This window comes from Macrobrachium rosenbergii, chromosome 55 (genome assembly GCF_040412425.1).
Source record: "Macrobrachium rosenbergii isolate ZJJX-2024 chromosome 55, ASM4041242v1, whole genome shotgun sequence".
In the NCBI taxonomy this organism is placed as follows: domain Eukaryota; kingdom Metazoa; phylum Arthropoda; class Malacostraca; order Decapoda; family Palaemonidae; genus Macrobrachium; species Macrobrachium rosenbergii.
Genome location: NC_089795.1, coordinates 19,005,727 through 19,024,714, shown reverse-complemented (window position 1 = coordinate 19,024,714; position 18,988 = coordinate 19,005,727). Strand labels below are relative to the sequence as shown.

The 18,988-nt window shown below is 39.8% G+C and overlaps 1 protein-coding gene across 1 annotated transcript in view; it reads right to left on the bottom strand.

Moving 5' to 3' along the window:
• mei-41 (meiotic 41) overlaps nucleotides 1-18,988 on the bottom strand; it is a 593,070-nt gene that overhangs the window by 289,591 nt on the left and 284,491 nt on the right. Inside the window, exons 19-20 of the mRNA XM_067099620.1 lie at nucleotides 12,177-12,348; nucleotides 9,352-9,449 (exon numbers count right to left, since the gene is read on the bottom strand). Of these exons, the coding sequence (XP_066955721.1) occupies nucleotides 9,352-9,449; nucleotides 12,177-12,348 (270 nt within the window). The remainder of the gene's footprint in view (nucleotides 1-9,351; nucleotides 9,450-12,176; nucleotides 12,349-18,988) is intronic.

The window sequence follows — 18,988 nt, the reverse complement described above, 5'->3', positions numbered from 1 at the left end:
CCGCTTGGGTTTCTCCACCAGGATGTGTTTCCTTTGACAGTTTTAGCTTCTTTATCATTATATTATGTCGTGCTGGTGCTATCAGTGTTTTATTGCCTCGAATTTACATGCGGGGGAGCGTCAGCCTTGATTTTATTGTTTACCCTGTCGCTCCTCTCGGTTAGGCTATGCGCCTTGCACGAGCACAAAGTAATTCCTGGTTTATGTATATTTACTTTTAGTGATGGTGCCTTATCTGGTAATTTTGTTGTGTGGGGCTCCCTAGCCTGCCTATGTCTATGTTAGGCTCATATTTTACTTCCTTGGCCTCCCGCTCTCCTCAGTAGGTTAAGTATGGGGAGGGAATCCCCAGGTCGAGGGAGTTTCTGTTGTTGTTTCTTCCACGGGCCGTTGTTTGGGTGGTAGAGTGAGACCCCATTGTCCTCCCCCTTCTCCACGGAGGGGTAGAGCTTTCTGTGGGTGTGTCTCCTCTATGCTGTTATGGCATCCCCCCCCTTTCTTTCAGCTCTGGTTGGTTTTCAGCACGGAAATTTCTCTCCCTGTTATTTCCTCCCCCTCCCTTCCCTTGTCCCCTCGTTTTAGCTTAGGCTATGTCTACGTGCGGGTGCTGACCTAGGCTATGACTAGGTGTGAGTCGGCGTGTTGAGGCCTTGGTCGCTATCCCCTTCCTCCTCTTATTCGGGGTAGGCTATGTCCTTCCACGGCTGGTATTAATTTACTTGGCGTGGTGCGTGACTGCAGTCGAGCAGGTGAAGCGTCTTCCCCAGTCTCCTGTTTTCACTTGCCCTAGCCTACTCCCCATCCCTGCCCCTCCAACCCTTCCCTCCCCCTCCCTACCCCAGGCCAGCTCTTGCCTCTTCTCGTGCGGGTGATGTCAGCTGGCGTTTTCTCCGAGTTTGGGGGCTTTCCCTGGTGGAGGGATTCGCTCCCTCCCAGAGCAAGTCCCCGGTGGCTCTGCGCTTGGCTCTATGTTTCGTTAACCTGCTCTCCTAGGATTGAGCGGGTTTCGAACATTCTTGGGTTTTCATTCTCGACCTTTTTCCGCGTTCGCTTGTGTTTGAGATTACTTTAGTTGGGTTGATTGGCGCTTACTCATACCCTTGTGGCCTTGTGATGTTGGTAGCCTCACCCTCCTACTGTTCTCTAGCGGTGGAGGTTTAGGATCTCCGGCGGGGGTGTTTCCGGACTCCGGAATGTGTGATTCATTGTCATGTTACCAGTTCCGTTACCATCTCTTGTATCCTATATATGCATATCCAACTGGCGGAGTGAGCTGCTCACTCCGCCGTTAGACATTATGTTGTTTTTGGGGTACGGTGTCCTGCCCTGGGGTTCCGCCGTTTTTATTGCCGGCATCCCTTGTGGTAGGGCCCTGTTGACTCAGCTCTCTCGCTTCATCGGAGTATTCCGGTGGTCGGAGAGCAACTTGCTTACCGCTCTATTTAATTTATTGTTTGGTAGGCCCGTCTCTGACGGGGGTTTTTTCTTCCCGCTGGAGTCCTCCGGTAGTAGGTTGAAATACCCGTGCCTGCCTAGTTTAAGTTTCTTAGAGTGGTAGGTTCATGTACTTTTCACACTTACAGACTGTGCGTTGTGAGGAGCCAGGATGCACCGCCACCCTCCACCAACCCTATGGACATGCGGTGTGCCGGTCCCACGCTGGTTGTGCGGTCCGGCTGGATGATCTCATCGTTTGGCATCCTGACGGCTGTGAGGTTTGCTTCGCTTTATGCGGTAGCATCCAGGACGAGTCGGTAAGCTATTACCTTTCGTTCCTCACGTTTCTTTCAGTCTAATAGGTGCTCATATTGTAATCATATCTTTTATGTTACAGTATGTTAGTCCTGATTTCCTGCTCTCTTTCAGGCTGACGAGTCCTCTAAGATAGAGGCCCTTGAATCTCTCCGTGCCTGGGTGGCTGGGGTCGGAAGGAACGTGCCGTCGGGGAATCCTTACGTCCTCGACGCAAGCCTGAGAGACCTGCTCTACCCCGGCGCTCGGGTTGCTGCTGCTGTTCCGGCGGAATTGGCTACCCCTATCATCCAGCAGATCCGGGACGCGACCCAGCCACCCCAAGAAGACCCCCTGTACACGGAGGTTTCGGAGGACGTCGCCGCCTTAGACTTGGACCTGGAGCCGATGAATACGGAGCCGGACCAAGGGGTAGGTAGAGAGGTAAGTGAGGTTGCGGGGCGGCGCCTTTTTGATTCCCCATCATCCTCTGCTTCTTCCTTTACAGGGTTTAGTAAGTCTTCCTTCTTGAGGGACAGGGCTCCATCTGCTGTCCCCAAGTTGAAGCTGAAGACTTCGTGGAAGGCGAAGGGGGCTTCAAGTCCTCGCGTCTTCCCAAGAAAGCATCTCCCCTTCCCCGTCGAAGGATAAGGTTGCTGTACCTGTGGCCTCCGGGAGCAAACCAGGAACCTCGGGCAAAGGAGCGAGTAAGAGGGCACCAAAACCAAGCCCTCCTCGCCAGTCTGACTTTGACCCTGAGGCGTTTGCTAATTCGTTGCTCGAGAGATTCTCGGCGGAGGTTGAGGCGAAGCTTTCCAAGATCACGGAAAAGCTTCACATCCACGAGACTCTACTGGCGGATATGGCTCGCTCCGGCGGGGCCGATCCACAGTATGAGATCCCAGATACAGCTGACCTCCCTCCCTTCGATGTAGGGAACCCGTGGCATTTTGCTCTTCGTGCCATTCGGCATGAAGACACCGTGACTATTGAGGGTCTTGGCACGAGACGTCTGGAGGAATTGGAGTTCTTCCTCCTGATCTCCTGCCCCTTACCCAGGCTTCGTTAGGCTGACGGAGGAAGCCTGGGTGCGCTCAGACAAGGTCCCTAGGGAGACAGTGATCTTTCCGAGGACCAGGCGCAGTCTGCTCTCCTCGCGCACTCTTACGGAGTGGCAGGCAGAGAATACCAAACTGACTCCTTTCAAGGGCAACTACACCATGTTTTCATTGGGTGATAAGTTGCCCACTCCCTGCCTTAACAAAGTCGCTCTGGTTACAGCTCAGGCTTGCTTTGATGGCAATCCCTTGCCTCAGCTGAGGGAGACAGACTCCACATCCCTGGTATTCCCAGGGGGTGAGGAGTTCTGGAAAGACGCCCCGTCTACTTTTACTGTGGGTAAATTGGACGCTGACTGTGTGTCTTCACAATTTAGTGAACAGCTTCCCAAGCTCCCGGGAGCTTTGCTGAAGGCGGAGTTTCAGGCTCGGTCTCGGTTGGGCCGGTACTTGAACTCCCTCTGCTTGACAGAAGCGACCGCCGTCTCCTGCGCAGAGGAGCCCTTCTTCCAGGTTCTGGCTAAATCCCTGTTAGCAGGGTTTCAGTCGGACCTGTATGATTTTATGGTGGCGAAGTTGGAGTGCCGGAAGTTCATTTTTGCTGATGCCACCATTCGTCATGAGCCTAACAAGCTCATGAGGAGTTCTGTCTGGGGGGTGAATCTCTTCCCAGATGACGAAGTAGCCAGTGTTCTGAGTGAGGCTACCAGAGCCAATCAGAGCCTTCGCTCTCGTTGGGGTATCTCCGCCTACAAACGGAAAACCCCGGAATCTGGCAACCCCCAGACCAAGTCTGGTAAACGTTTCAGACGTCACAAAAGACATCATCACCAGTCGATCGTCCAGGCTGTCCCGGTCTCGGCGGTGGCCCAGCCCTCCACCTCCAAGGCTCAACCCCAACAATACATGCTGGTCCAACCAGCCCAATCCCTTGCTGCACCCTCGTACGTCTCCTCTCCGGCGTACAACCCTACCTATGAAGGCCGTGGGTTCTTTCACGGTCTTAATAGGAGCGCAAGGGGGGGAAGAGGTCGAGCCCCATACAGAGGCAAACCTGGCTCTGCCTCCAGGGGAAAACCTGGACGTGGTAGAGGAAGCAAACCCGCTTCCTCCCACTGAGACCAGTCAGGTAGGTGGTCGCCTTTACTGGTTCAGAGACCAGTGGTCCTTCAGTCCCTGGGCACACAGCATTGTGTCCAAGGGTCTGGGTTGGAGCTGGATCAAGGATCCCCCTCCCCTGATCACATTTTACCAACCCCCCTCCAAAGCCCTACAAGACTATGTGACGGAACTCCTCAACAAGAGAGCAATAAAGAAAGTAAGGCACCTCAAATTTCAGGGCAGGTTGTTCACTGTCCCAAAGAAAGATTCCGGTCAGCAAAGAGTGATTCTGGATCTGTCGCGTCTAAATCTTTATATAAAATGCGACAAGTTTCGCATGCTTACGGTGGCTCAAGTACGGACTCTACTTCTGCGTGGAGCCGTCACCACCTCTATCGATCTTTCAGACGCTTACTATCACGTCCCGGTTGCGCAGAACTTCTCTCCCTTCCTGGGTTTCAGACTCGGGAAGCAAGCCTACTCCTTCAGGGTCATGCCTTTTGGTCTCAATATAGCCCCCAGGATATTTACAAAGCTGGCGGAAACAGTAGTTCAGCAGCTCCGGTCCCGAGGGATCTCCCTAGCAGCGTACCTGGATGATTGGATAATCTGGGCCCCAACAGTTCAAGAGTGCCGGAAGGCTACGGCCATAGTCATCAAATTCCTGGAATCGTTAGGCTTTCAGCTGAACAGGGAGAAGTCCCGCTTGACTCCAGAGTCCCGGTTTCAGTGGCTGGGCCTCCAGTGGGACCTGTCCTCGTACAGGCTATCCCTCTCGCCGTCCAAACGGAAGGAGATAGCCTCCGTTACCAGAAAATTTTTGAAGGACAAAGCAGCATCCCGCCGGTCCCAAGAGAGAATCCTCGGCTCCCTTCAATTTGCCTCAGTGACGGACCTGCTCTTAAAAGCAAAGTTAAAAGACATAAACAGAGTGTGGCGGAGACGAGCCAATGTCAGGCTCAGAGACAGGATCTCTTCCATTCCACGAATCTTGAAGGCGAGACTGAGGCCCTGGTCCACAGTCAGCGGCCTGTCCAAGTCAGTCCCGCTTCAATTCCCTCCTCCGGCGCTGGTAATTCACACAGACGCTTCATTAAGTGGCTGGGGAGGGTATTCGCCAAAACAAAAAGTACATGGTCTACAATGTTTCAACAGTTCCATATAAACACCTTGTAAGCTATGGCGGTGTTTCTAACTCTAAAGAAAATCCGCCCCCCCAGGCGGATTCACATCAGGCTGGTGTTGGACAGCGCCGTGGTGGTTCATTGCATCAACAGGGGCGGCTCCAAATCAGGTCGCGTAAACCAGGTGATGGTAGCTATCTTCTCCCTGGCGAACAAGCACGGCTGGCATCTGTCAGCCACCCACCTAGCGGGGGTGCGGAACGTGGTGGCGGATTCCCTGTCCAGGACCACTCCGTTGGAGATGGAGTGGTCTCTGGACGGAGAGTCATTCAATTGGATTTGCCGCCGGGTTCCAGGACTCCAAGTGGATCTGTTCGCGACGGAGAGCAACTACAAGCTTCCCTGTTATGTGGCTCCGAACCTGGACCCCCAGGCCTATGCCACGGACACGATGACCATAGACTGGAACAGTTGAGAGAGAATCTACTTGTTTCCCCCAATAAACATGTTATTGAAGGTACTACACAAACTCAGGTCATTCAAAGGCCAACCGGCTCTGATAGCTCCCTATTGGCCGAAGAGCAACTGGTTCCCTCTACTTCAGGAGCTCAAGTTGCGGTGTCATCAGATTCCCAATCCCAGATTGACCCAAGCAGTACAAACCAAGACTGTGTCAGCTTCCTTAAGAATTCAGAATGCCCTAGTTTTATGGACTTTGTAAAGTTTGCTGCTCAAAAGGGAGCAAACATTGACCCCGTTAACAATCTGTTTTTAGAATCTGATAAGAGAGTCTACTCTCAGACAATATGATTCAGCAGTCAAGAAATTAGCATCCTTTTGAAGGCATCTGAAGCTCAAACTATGACTACTAACCTAGCGGTTACTTTCTTTAGATCATTGTTTGAAAAAGGCCTTGCCCCGCCACTATTACTACAGCTAAATCAGCCTTGAAGAAGGTATTTTTGTATGGTTTTAAAATCGACCTTACAGATTCATACTTTTCATCCATCCCTAGAGCATGTGCTCGTTTGAGACCCGTAACACGCCCACATTCTGTTACGTGGTTCCTCAACGATGTTCTTAAGTTAGCATCTGATATTGACAGTGCTCTTACATGGATCTGTTAAGGAAAACCTTATTTCTCATTAGCTTGGCTTCAGGTGCTAGAATTTCAGAGCTGTCGGCTCTCGCTAGAGGTGGTGATCATGTTAATTTCCTCCCGTCCGGAGAAGTCCTCCTTTCCCCTGATCATAGATTTTTAGCTAAAATGAAGACCCTCAAGACAGGTGGTCCCCTTGGAAGGTGGTGCCTCTTCCACAGGACCAGTCCTTATGCCCAGTCTATACCTTAAAGTCTTACCTGCTAAGAACTCCACAGTGTAAGTCGGGTCCTCTTTTTTATCAGGGAGAAAAGTGGAACTCTTTTGTTGAATGCTATAAGACAGCAAATTCTGTATTTTATTAAACAAGCCAACCCGATTCAGTCCCCAAGGTTCATGATATCCGTGCGGTAGCTACCTCTACCAACTATTTTCATAATATGGATTTTGCTGAACTTACCAAGTATACGGGATGGAAATCACCTCTAGTGTTTAAACGCCATTATTTAAAAAAATCACCGAAGCCCTGAAATTTTCTACAGTGGCTGTGGGAGTGTCATCCCCACCTTAATTATCCTTAATCCTTATCCTTTCCCCCCGCCTGCCTCATTTATTTCTCTGCCTGCTCTTCTGGATCAATCATGCCTCACTGCCTTGCTCCTCATAATTGATATTATTATTGCCCTTATTATTAATTTGTCTTGGTGATTGTATGTTAACATACTGTGAATTTGGATTATCCTAGGGGTACTGGAGCTGTTTTTATTTTGCTCCATGTACCTCAAAAATTTCCGATGTTGTAAATGTCTCTCTTTGTTCTTAGGTGTAAGTTTATGTTTACTTGTCTGTGTCTTTATCTTATTGGGTGTACCTTATTCCACCTGTATTTGCATTATCTGCCTATTTTTTTGTACATTACTCTAAGATTAAGTTCATGTACTTACCTGTTATTGAACCTATTTTTCCATAGAGAGATATAATAATTAAATCTATTTTTCATAGCCTGTGTTTTTGTTCAGATCACCTTTTATTTTTTCTTCTGTAGCTTTGCAGTCTTGGCATGATTCTCTGTCACTATTTCACCGGGTGACACGGGGCCGAACACAGAAAAGGGATTTTGACAAAGGAAAAATCTATTTCTGAGGGAGGCCCCGTGTCACCCGGTGACCCTCCCAGAGGTTGGTTTTGCCACCCCTACTTGCACATGCCAAGCCTGGGGGTGGTGCTAGTCTGGAATGAGTGTAGGTGGCGCTGGAGTCGCCGCTTGGCGGGCGGGTGAGTGTAGGGGCTGGAACGGCTCTCTGCTCTTCCCCGGGGGATTTTGACATGGGGATGTCTGTCGAGTGTGGGTCTGTGGTTGTGATTCTTTCACTCACCCTTGGTAATACCGACGTCTTCATTATGGAAGACGCCGATCTGGGGTAGTAACTCCAGCATTCCTGAAAGCCTTTTTCTCTGGTATACTTAGCAATATTTATACCTAGAAATTCGTGTTAGTATGGAATTTCACCGGGTGACACGGGGCCTCCTCAGAAATAGATTTTTCCTTTGTCAAAATCCCTTATATATATATATATATATATATATATATATATATATATATATATATATATATATATATATATATATATATATATATATATATATATATAATAAAAATGTTAAAAACATCCTTTTATTAAAATGCACTAAAAATTACAAAATAATTTTTTGAGACACACTAGGATTTTCTTACAATTAATCATGTCTACAAAAATAAAACCGTGGGCACCAAACATAGAAGGAAATGCTACAAGAAAAGAAATATATATTTTTTTCTCGCAGCATTTCCTTCCAAGTTTGGCGGCCACGCTTTTATTTCTGTAAACATGATTAATTGTAATAAAATCTTGGTGTCTAAAAAAATTATTTTGTAATTTTTAGTGCATTTTAATAAAAGTATTTTAAAATGTTTGCTTTATATTTTTTTTATTTTATACTTTTTAGTTTTGACAGAAATTGTAAGCGATCTATGATTGTAACTAAAAAAATTCAATGCAATATCCTGTTGAGCCAAAGAAAGTTTGAAAAATTTGGAGTTATTAACTTACTCTACCAAGGCAAAGAAGGTATGAAAAATTCACAGACTTTCGAACAAATCCTGAGATACTGGGGAGAGGACACTGGAGGGTCAGTACAGGTTACTGTTGACGACAACATCAGTTCACAGTGTTCCAGTTTTACGGCACTTGGCTAACGACGATGTTAACCAATTTTCATCACTGGTAGGCGGTTTATTGGTGCAGATGAACCCCTTAATAGCACTGTTAAGCAGTTAACGGCGCCTGTAAGAGGATCATAGGCACCTTCCGCGTTGTAAATGCCACTGATTCGGTTAACGGCAATTTTCAGTTACAGGTGCTCAGCCAATAACCGAACCCCCGCTGTTAACCGGGGGGACTACCTGTATTGTCACCGGAATTAAGTAACCATGCAAAACTTCAAGTCCATCAGATGAAGGGAACAGGTTGAAAATTGAGTTACAAGATTTGACCCAAACAGACAGACAGAAACAGAAGTCAAGTTAAGTAAAAGCATGTAATATGCATGTGTACATACATAATATATATATATATATATATATATATATATATATATATATATATATATATATATATATATATATATATATATATATATATATATATATATATATATATTATATATATGTATGTATGTATAATGAAACCTAAAAATCGCCGTTAACCAAAAATCGGCGATAGTAGCACTGATCTCTGGTTAGCAGCGCCGAAACTGGTGATCAGCACCGCCAATAAGAGGCGATCAGCGCCAATAACCGGTTATCAGCGATGAAAATCTGGTTATCATTGTCGCTAGACAAGCACTGTAAAACCAGATCGCCAGTAACCGAGGCTGCCGATAACCGGGGACTGCCTGTATATATATATATATATATATATATATATATATATATATATATATATATATATATATATATATATATATATATATATATATATATACAGTCTAATTTTGACAGCTTTCCCTTCCTACAGTAACCCCGAGTTGTTTCAATTAATTATTGCTTTTAAGATTAATCTTATTACTTTTTGTGTTCCTGCATAATCTAATAAATGTTTGCTTTCATAAATAATTATTATCCTAATTCTTTTTTTAATCAATCCTCTTCAATAATATACATAATCTCTCACTCACACTCGCATGTTAATTCTTATACCTTTTTGAGCCATTTGCAGAACTGCTCCACTTGAAAATTTCTGCAACATAATTCAACATTACTCCAACTTCTCCTGGTTTGATGATTTCTACCAATACCTGTAAAACATCAAGCTTTAAATAATACTGTATACAACTATCACATTTAAAAATTACTGAAAAATTACAGTACATATTTTACAATAAATGGGAATATGGTAATTTGTCCCACCATCAAATAATGAATCAATGATGTATTATTATATAAAATCATGCATAAAGTAAAATTAAAATTCACATTACCATGAAAATTATTACAAATACAGTACTTGGTAATGACTGCATAAAAATCAGTGAACTTGTACAACATCTTAACAAAAATATTGAGAAAAAAAAATAGAAGCTTTTTATAAAAATCCATCATCAATAACTAGCCCTTTTATCAGCAATAAAGTCTAAACAGAACACTCCCAGTCCCTTGAATACTAAGTTTTTACAATAACTAGTTTTTAAGGAAATGCATAAACCATAACATTTGCTGGTCAAATGATCCAGTCTTGGGAATCTAGGACACAGGTTCTTCACAAGGGGACATGACAGAAATAGACATTTTATCCTTGCTATGATTCTAGGGGAAGATTGTAATATAGAGCAGTTATGTAGCTTTGTTAAGCAAGTGGGCCTCCTCAACAAAATTTATATATGAAGTGTTTGTATATACAGTAAACCCCCAGTATTCGTGTTCTCATGATTCACGGACTCATGCATTCGCGGGTTTGTCTGTGGAACATATCTAGCCATTATTTGCGGAAAATTCGCCCATTCGTGGTATTTTTCACTGAGAAATATTCACTAATTACTGTATTTTCATATAATTTTCATGAATAAATGCACTTTTTATGATAAAACTATTAAAATACTCGGGCATATGCATTTTTACAGGGTTTTTGTGTGTTTAAACTATCAAAATGGGCAGTTCTAAGTGTTTTTAGAGGGGTTTTAAGTATTTGCGGATTTTAGCTATTTGCGGGGGGGACGCATCCCCCACAAATACAGGGTTCACTGTATACATATTATATATCTCTATATATTATACACATATATATATTCATTTTCAGATATCTCTTATATGAAACACCTTTTAATTTTTTTCTGCTTAACTATACTATGGCATCAATAACCTAGATGTTGCAATGCCAGTTTGAGTAACCATAAATCAATCAATCATTCCAGCAAGTGTCATTGCTTTGTTAATGGCAAATTGTAAGCACCACTCTGCCCCTGCCATCTTTGAAGCAGCTAATGATACAAAAAGTCATGAATAAGTATAAAATATATCATTCAGGACTATTTTTGCTATCCAATTAATGATTAATGCAAACTGGGAAATACCTGTACTACCTATATGATGCCTAATGAAAAATAGCCCTACTTGTAATTGAACTGTTCTAACTTCAAAAAGGCTTTCTATAAAAAGGCACCTTATAGAGGACTCCATCTGGACTGAAACATGAGGTGGAATGCATTGCCCAGAGGCCACAGTGACCAGCTGAAAGATGACTGTTACATTTTAAAATGCCACATAGGAAAAGTATTAATCATCCTTTCCATTATCTTACTAACACATCATGTTAGGGTTATGAATTGATAGTTGTAACCAACAAGTGGCTTTTTTCCCATTTTAAAAAGAGAAGTACTCTTACTTTTTCCCCAAACACGAGGATAAATGTGTTCTATAAAAATTCTTTTTATTATACTGTACTTAAGATGAAAATTTGGGGGCACAATCAAGCATGCCTTTTCATGGCTTACGGAATGTCTGTCATTTTGGCTAGGTTCTAAATCTTTTGAATTTATCAAGATCATTTTAAGTTCTCTCATGTTAAAGAGCAATTTATATGTTGCTTCCCTGTATGGGGTGAAATTGACTAATTATTGCTTTTCTTTTAGCTTATATATTCTGACTTCCCTAACACATCAGCAGAATGGTTTACAAATGTGTCAGCAACCAACTTGGGAACAGCAACTTATACATTATTAATTTTAAGTAGGCCTACTACAGGTTTCCATGGTACATATTTGCCAGCTATCTTGCTAAGGTTTTTCCCATAACAAAGCGAGAGGGGTTTTTGCAACTGATGAAAAAAAATACACCAGCAACCTTAATGTGATTTCTTAACTTCTGGATTGCAAGCATTCTATTAAGAAAGTGGTATTCAGCAAGTCTAGTATCATCAATTACAAGAAAATCCCCAGCAACAGCATTAATGGAGCTTTTTCTGTTTAATTATGCCAGTTTAGTCTTTAAAATTCCACTTTGGCAATATTTGGATAGGACTGCTTTAGTTAGTGACACCAATTACTATTGGATCAATTACTATTGGGAAGTGATCACTGTTATAATGGTCATTCTGCACCTCCCAACTGAATACCACTAATTGCATTTTAAAGCAAATGGAAAGATCAAATGCTGATAAAGCACCTCAAGCAGCTGTAGATGCCTCAGATCCATGGCCCTTCAAATTATTTCTGTATTCTTTACTATGGTATCTCTTATAACATCAATTCAGTTCAATTATAGAGAAAAAAGCAATTATAAGAGGCTGAAAAACTTTATACAAAATGAACACAGCTGATAAGCAATCACATTCAATTCCAACTGTTTCAGAGTTTTCTACCTACAATACTGTGATAATTTCTTTGTTTTTGTCAGAGTTCAGCCTCATACTATATTGATTACACCACTTTCTCACACGCTTCATATGTAGCAAGAAAATAGATATACTGAATGTTACATCTTGCACATAAAATTCATCAAAAAATATAAGTTCAAACACATAAGCTTACCTTAGCCAAAGACTGACGATGTCTAATGTAAAGATCCATAAGATTCAGTCCAAGAGCATTTGCTAAAGCATGAATTGTAAGATGGGATTTTGCTGTAACCAACCGATCTGTGCTCGCCTGACAACGAACTAACAGAACTAACATCCTTCCAACCAAGCCAGTCACTGGGGACCTGAAATTTTACAATTTTCAAATACACTGCCTGTCCATTAAAAGTTATGGTAACAATTACAGGGCTTAAAAAAACTTTTATTCAATTATTTTTAAAATACTCCCATTAATGTTGAATAACATACACTGTACTTAATGGTGAATTATTTCCAAGCTGATAGTTGTCAATATTAAATAAATATTATTTTAACAAACTTAATCATCTGACCATCTGCAGTAGACTAACAGTGATGCTTGGAAATAGCTAACAGCCCTATTGAGGATACCCTCCCAAGGTGTCTTATTTAATTATATGCCCTGAAAAACTCTGTCATGTCAAGCTGTGTCGCTAACTGCTCTGAAGTAATGTCATATATTTAAAAAATTAAAATTTTCATGATAAAATTATCTGGATACTTACCTATCTTCGCGCCATTAGATGCAACCTGCATTCAAAAATAAACAGTAACACTTGGCTACCCTATTAGGACTGTCTCTTTAACCACCTGTTTCCAACCTGGTGGTGATGGAATGTTTACAATCTTGTCAGCATTCTTCATGACCACCCACTAAGATGTGGGGAGGCTGGGTGAGTTTCCACTTTGACAGTAGGTAAGTATCCAAATAAACAATTTTATCAGAAAAATTTTCATTATTTGGAATGAATCTTACCTACTGTTAAAGTTAGCTGACTACCACACTGAATGAGTATGATGGGTTAGTACAGCCAGAGAAACAATTGTTCAGCCAAGCAAACTAAAAGCTTTTTAATGAGGGGAAAAAGCTTCTATACATTCCTGCCTATTGTTTGATCTTTACTGGTAAGTACTGTTGCCAGACAATGAAAACCACAGCATGCTGTAAGGCCCTGATTGCGAGACTTGTCACAGGATCCTTAACCCTTAAACGCCTGTTGACGTAGCAAACGTCGACTAACATTGTCTGTTGAATGCCGAGTGGACGCGTAAACGCCGACTACAAAAAATTTCAACCTTCGGTCAACTTTGACTCAACCGAAATGGTCGAAAAACGCAATTGTAAGCTAAAACTCTTACATTCTAGTAATATTCAATCATTTACCTTCATTTTGCAACAAATTGGAAGTCTCTAGCACAAATTTCGATTTATGGTGAATTTTTTAAAAACTTTTTCCTTATGTCCGTGCGGTAACTCGGCCGAAAATCTCAGAAATTCTTTTGTTATTTTGTCGTAATATTTTCACTGGTTTATATTAGTCGTTGCATAAAGTTTTATATATGGAAATGTGCGCAATTTCATGTAGAATACAACAAAAAATAACTCATGGTTGTAGCTTTTATCAGTTTTGAAATATTTTCATATAAATCACAATAAGTGCCAAAATTTCAACCTTCCGTCAACTTTAACTCGACCGAAATGGTCGAAAAACGCAATTGTAAGCTAAAACTCTTACATTCTAGTAATATTCAATCATGTACCTTAATTTTGCAACAAACTGGAAGTCTCTAGCACAATATTTCGATTTATGGTGAATTTTTGAAAAAAACTTTTTCCTTATGTCCGCATGGTAACTCAGCCGAACATCTCGGAAATTCTTTCGTCACTTTGTCGTAATGTTTGCACCGTTTTATTTTAGTCGTTACATAAAGTTTTACATATGGAAATGTGTGCAATTTCATGTAGAATACAACAAATAATTACTCATGGTTGTAGCTTTTATCAGTTTTGAAATATTTTCATATAAATCACGATAAATAGAAAAAATTCTACTTTCGGTCAACTTTAACTCGACCGAAATGGTTGAAAACTGCAATTGTAAGCTAGTAATATTCAATCAATTACCTTCATTTTGCAACAAACGGGAAGTCTCTAGCACAATATTTCGATTTATGGTGAATTTTTGAAAAAAAAATTTTTACGTCCGCACGTTATTTAATTCATGCATCATTTTGTGATAATAGTTTCTCTGTGTTGCTTTGATCGTTTTACAATTTGTTATATACCAAAATCATTGCAATTTAGTGTACAATACAAAGAAAAAAAATAACTCGGCAGCTTTAACTGCTTTGCTCACAGCGATTTGTATACAATTATATACTGAAATTTTTTTTTCGCTGTCATCATATTTCAATATTTATATATGATAATGATATTTTTTTTCATTTCTGATGGTTGCATACTAAACTTCAGGCAATGAGAAAAAAAGGAGCCAAAAATGAACTCTTAATCTTAAAAACTAAGCATGCTGTGGTTTTTTTTAAAAAAACTTTTTTTCTGCTTCGGCGCTAACTCCCGAACGCTGCCGGCATACGACAGACACTTTTGTAAATAGAGGCTAGGCGTTAGAGGGTTAAAATTCAGAATAAGTTAAGTAACATTTAAAAACTGTTGTTTTTAAAATTCATTAAATGATCTAAGGGTTTTCGTATTTTCATCATTTACTTTTACTTTATATTTTATCAGCTAAATTCCAGCTTCTCATGAACATCAAAATCAGAACAACTGAAAATGCAAAAGGTTCTGAAAAAATTTCCTTCATTGATTTATTTCCAAAAGTTGACATTCACTGCTGGTCATACTATGGACACACACAACACATGTCTGACCATTATTATCACCTTGCACTCTGAACACTTGGGACCCGGGCCATGTGGGCTGCTCATTACGTGTCCATGTGTCAGACAAGTATGGCCTATTCAGAAATGTCAGAATTACTTACATGTCTCTCTCTCTCTCTCTAACACCAAATTCTGTTTGTTTTATTATTTTCAGGTTTTTCATTCCATATATATTGCCATTTATTTATAATACCCACCTTTGTGTGTGTTACATAATCAAAAAAAGGACTATTTACATTCGATTTTGTCATATGGATTGCTTCTTTGGCTGCTTTATCAGCCTCTTCATTTCTTTTGATCCCTATATGGGCAGGGCTGCAACATATTTCTACATTTTTCCCATCATTATATAATTTATGGAGTAATAACTTAATTTGTTATACAATATTATTTTTTGGTTTGCAACTCTGAATAGCTTCTATAGCGCTTCTGGTCGCTAAAAATCACGAAATTAATAAACGATGTTTCTTTAGTTATTTTTATGGCTGATGCAAATGCAAACAACTCTGCTGTAAATACTGAAGCATTATTAGGTAGAGAGAACTGATAAGTTTTGGCTTGGGACACTGCAGCATATCCAACTCTGTGCTCTGATTTAGATCCATCAGTGTACAGTATACTGCGTAATGTGGATCTTTTCGGCTTATTTGCTCTATTGTATGTTGTCTGTGGTGTTCTGGGGTATATGAATAACTTTTTGATGAATATTTTAAGTGTACAAATTCTCATTTTATTCATTGTCCAAGGAGGTAATTTTACTATTAAAGGTAATTGTACATTTATATTCAGCAACTCAAGCAATCTTCTAGCTTTAATTGGGAAAGGAGGTGGATGATTGTTTATTGTTTTGTTGGAAAATCACTTGTCTGAATTCTCAGAGCACTCTTCATTGTTAATAGCTCTCTATGGAGAGACAGAGGTAGTTCACCACATTCACCTTGTAAAGATGACTTTGATGATGATCTAAAGGCTCCTGAACATATTCCAAGGCCTTCTTTATAAACTGGGTCTAACGTTTTTTCAGCGTTGTGTCTGATGCTGAGCCATATATTTCATTTCCATAATCAATGATAGCCAGCACTGCTGCTTATACAGTACAGTAAGGGTATGTCTATCAGATCCCCAAGTACTGTTCGATAGTTTTTTAATCAGATTTAATGCTCTTTTCGTTTTGATTTCATGTATGTTATGTGAGCTTTCCAGTTCATGTGAGTATCAAATACTAAACCTAAAAATTTTGCTGTTTGGCCAATTGGTATATTAAGGTTTCAGATTTTTTTAATTTATTTCTTCATCTTTTTCCACTTTTTATTTTTATAAACGTGATTGCTGGAGTTTCATCTATGGAAAATCTTAAACCTACAGATGAGGCCCATTCATCTGTTTTTATTATACTTTTATTAATGATTCGCTCTGCATGTTTTATTTGAGATGCTGAATAATATATGGCAAAATCATCCATATAGAGGTTACTTTTAATTCCAATAGGTAGATTACTACTAATATCATTTATTGCTAAAGTAAACAGTGTGCCACTAAGGAAGCTTCCTTGTGGAACAACATTTTTAATTGGAAATGTTCTGGACAAAACATCATCAATTCTCACCTGAAAACTGCGATCTGTCAGAAAGTTTTGGATAAATCTGGGTAAATTTCCACAGATGCTGTTCTTATATAAAGTTTTTAATATAGCATACCTCCATGTAGTATCGTATGCCTTTTCAATGTCAAAAAAGATGGCTATAGTAATTTGTTTACATTCAAATCCTCTACGCAAATGGTCTTCTAAGTTACCAAGAAAATCTAATGGAGATCTGTTACATGGTGACCCAAACTGAGTGGGAGTCAAAACTTTTTCTCGAATGTGCCATGTTAGTCAAACATTTACCATTTTCTCTAACAATTTGCTAAAACAAATATTATCACCTCCAGGAGTAGATTTATTGCTATTCGAGAGAGCATATTCCAACTCTTCTATATTAAACTTTCTATTATAATATATATCTTCTGTTGTTTTCAAATTTATTGTTACTAATTCTATATTATTTTCTTTGTAGGAAGTGTTCATCTAAATTCTTATCACTACTTACATTTGCCAAGTTTTCTCCTATTACACTACTTATTTCTTTTGAGTCAAGTATTCTTTTCCATCTTTTAATATAGCATGTCTAGATGGTTTAACATGGTTACTTTGTGTTTTGTTGGACGGGGTTTTGATTTTGGTACTGCTTTATCAGCAGCATTTTTAATGAAATCAACAAGAAATTTATTAGTTTCATTATAATCTTTTAAATATTCAAACGCTGGGATATTCCTAATGTGCATTTCATATCGCTCCCAATCTGCTTTATAAATGTTTAGTCAGGGATGTTTTGCAAGATCATTTTGTATTAATGAAATTAATATTGGGAAATGATCACTGGTGTACAAGTCATCAACTGTATCCCAATCTAATCTGTCTATTATACTTGAGGCACTTTGAGTTAAGCCTACTGAGGAAAATGTTCCATGTATTTTTGAATAGTGTGTGCTGACTTCATCATCATTTATACAGAACATGTCATTTGAATCCATGAGTTCTTTCTACTTCACTTCCTGCTCTATTTGAATTTGTTCAATTATAGTCCCATATTGGACTGTGAGCATCAAAATCACCTACTATTAATGTAGGTTCTTGGCATTATTAAGAAATTCTTGAAGTTTATCAATGTCATAATTTTTATTAGGTTGACTGTATAAATTATAAATTACATAATTATCATTTTTTTTTATTTAGATTTTAATATCTGATATTTGCAAGTCAGCAATGTTTACAAGTACTTTGTCATAAACTACTTTGCTATGTACATGTACAGTAAAACCCCCGTATTCGCGGTTTCCTCTGTGGAATGTATATACATATTATTCGCAGAAAATTCGCCCATTTGCTGTATTTTTCACTGAGAAATATTCACTAATTACTGTATTTTCATGATTAAATGCACTTTTTGTGATAAAACTATTAAAATACTCAGGTACTGTATAAGCATTTTTAGAGATTTTTTTGTGTTTGAACTATCAAAATATGCAGTTCTAAGTGTTTTTAGAAGGGTTTAAGTATTCGTGGATTTTAGCTACAGTAAACCACCCATATTCGCGGGGGATGCATACCGCACCCCCCTCCATAGCTAAAATCCGCAAATACTTAAAAGCCCTCTAAAAACACTTAGAACTGCCTATTTTGATAGTTTAAATACAAAAAAAAAACTAAAAATGCTTATACCTGAGTATTTTAATAGTTTTATCACAAAAATGCATTTAATCATGAAAATATGAAAATACAGTAATTAGTGAATATTCCTCAGTGAAAAATACAGTGAATGGGCGAATTTTCCGTGAATAATGGAGAGATAAGTTCCACAGAGAAATCCACGAATACTGAGTCCGCGAATCGTGAGAACGCGAATACAAGGGGGTTTACTGTATTCGCGGGGTGTGTGTGTGTGTGTGTGTGGTATGCATCCCCCATGAATACGGTGGGTTTACTGCATGGCTGTACCTAAATTTCCATCTCCCTCTCATGAAGTAGATGCTAAGGTGCATTTACCTATTGCTGATACAATTTTGTTGACATGTTGTAAATATAATATCATTGGTTCATATTCTTTTAGTAATCTTTGTATTTCTCCTAGGTTTAGTCTTGTCTGTAGACCATTTATATTCCACTGTTACTCAAATCAGTGATTTCTTATTTCTTATATTTCATATAATTTCTTATAATGTTTGTTAAATCATCTTTTGTTATGTTTTTGTTATTATTGCATAATTCAATGAAACAATCGTTACATCAACATGTGTTATCCTGTATATTTCTTGTTTTATTTGTTCTTGTTGTACCAATTATTGGTGATGGAGTAATCTGTTCTCCCTTGACATAATCACTGTAATCTAAGGTATGATTTTCTTCCACTTCTTCAGTGCTTTTGGATATCTGCATCCATAGGTTTTATTATTATTTTACGAGATAAAGGCATATTCTTAGCCTATTTTTGTTTCGGTTATTTCTTCATATCCTCTGTCTTTGGT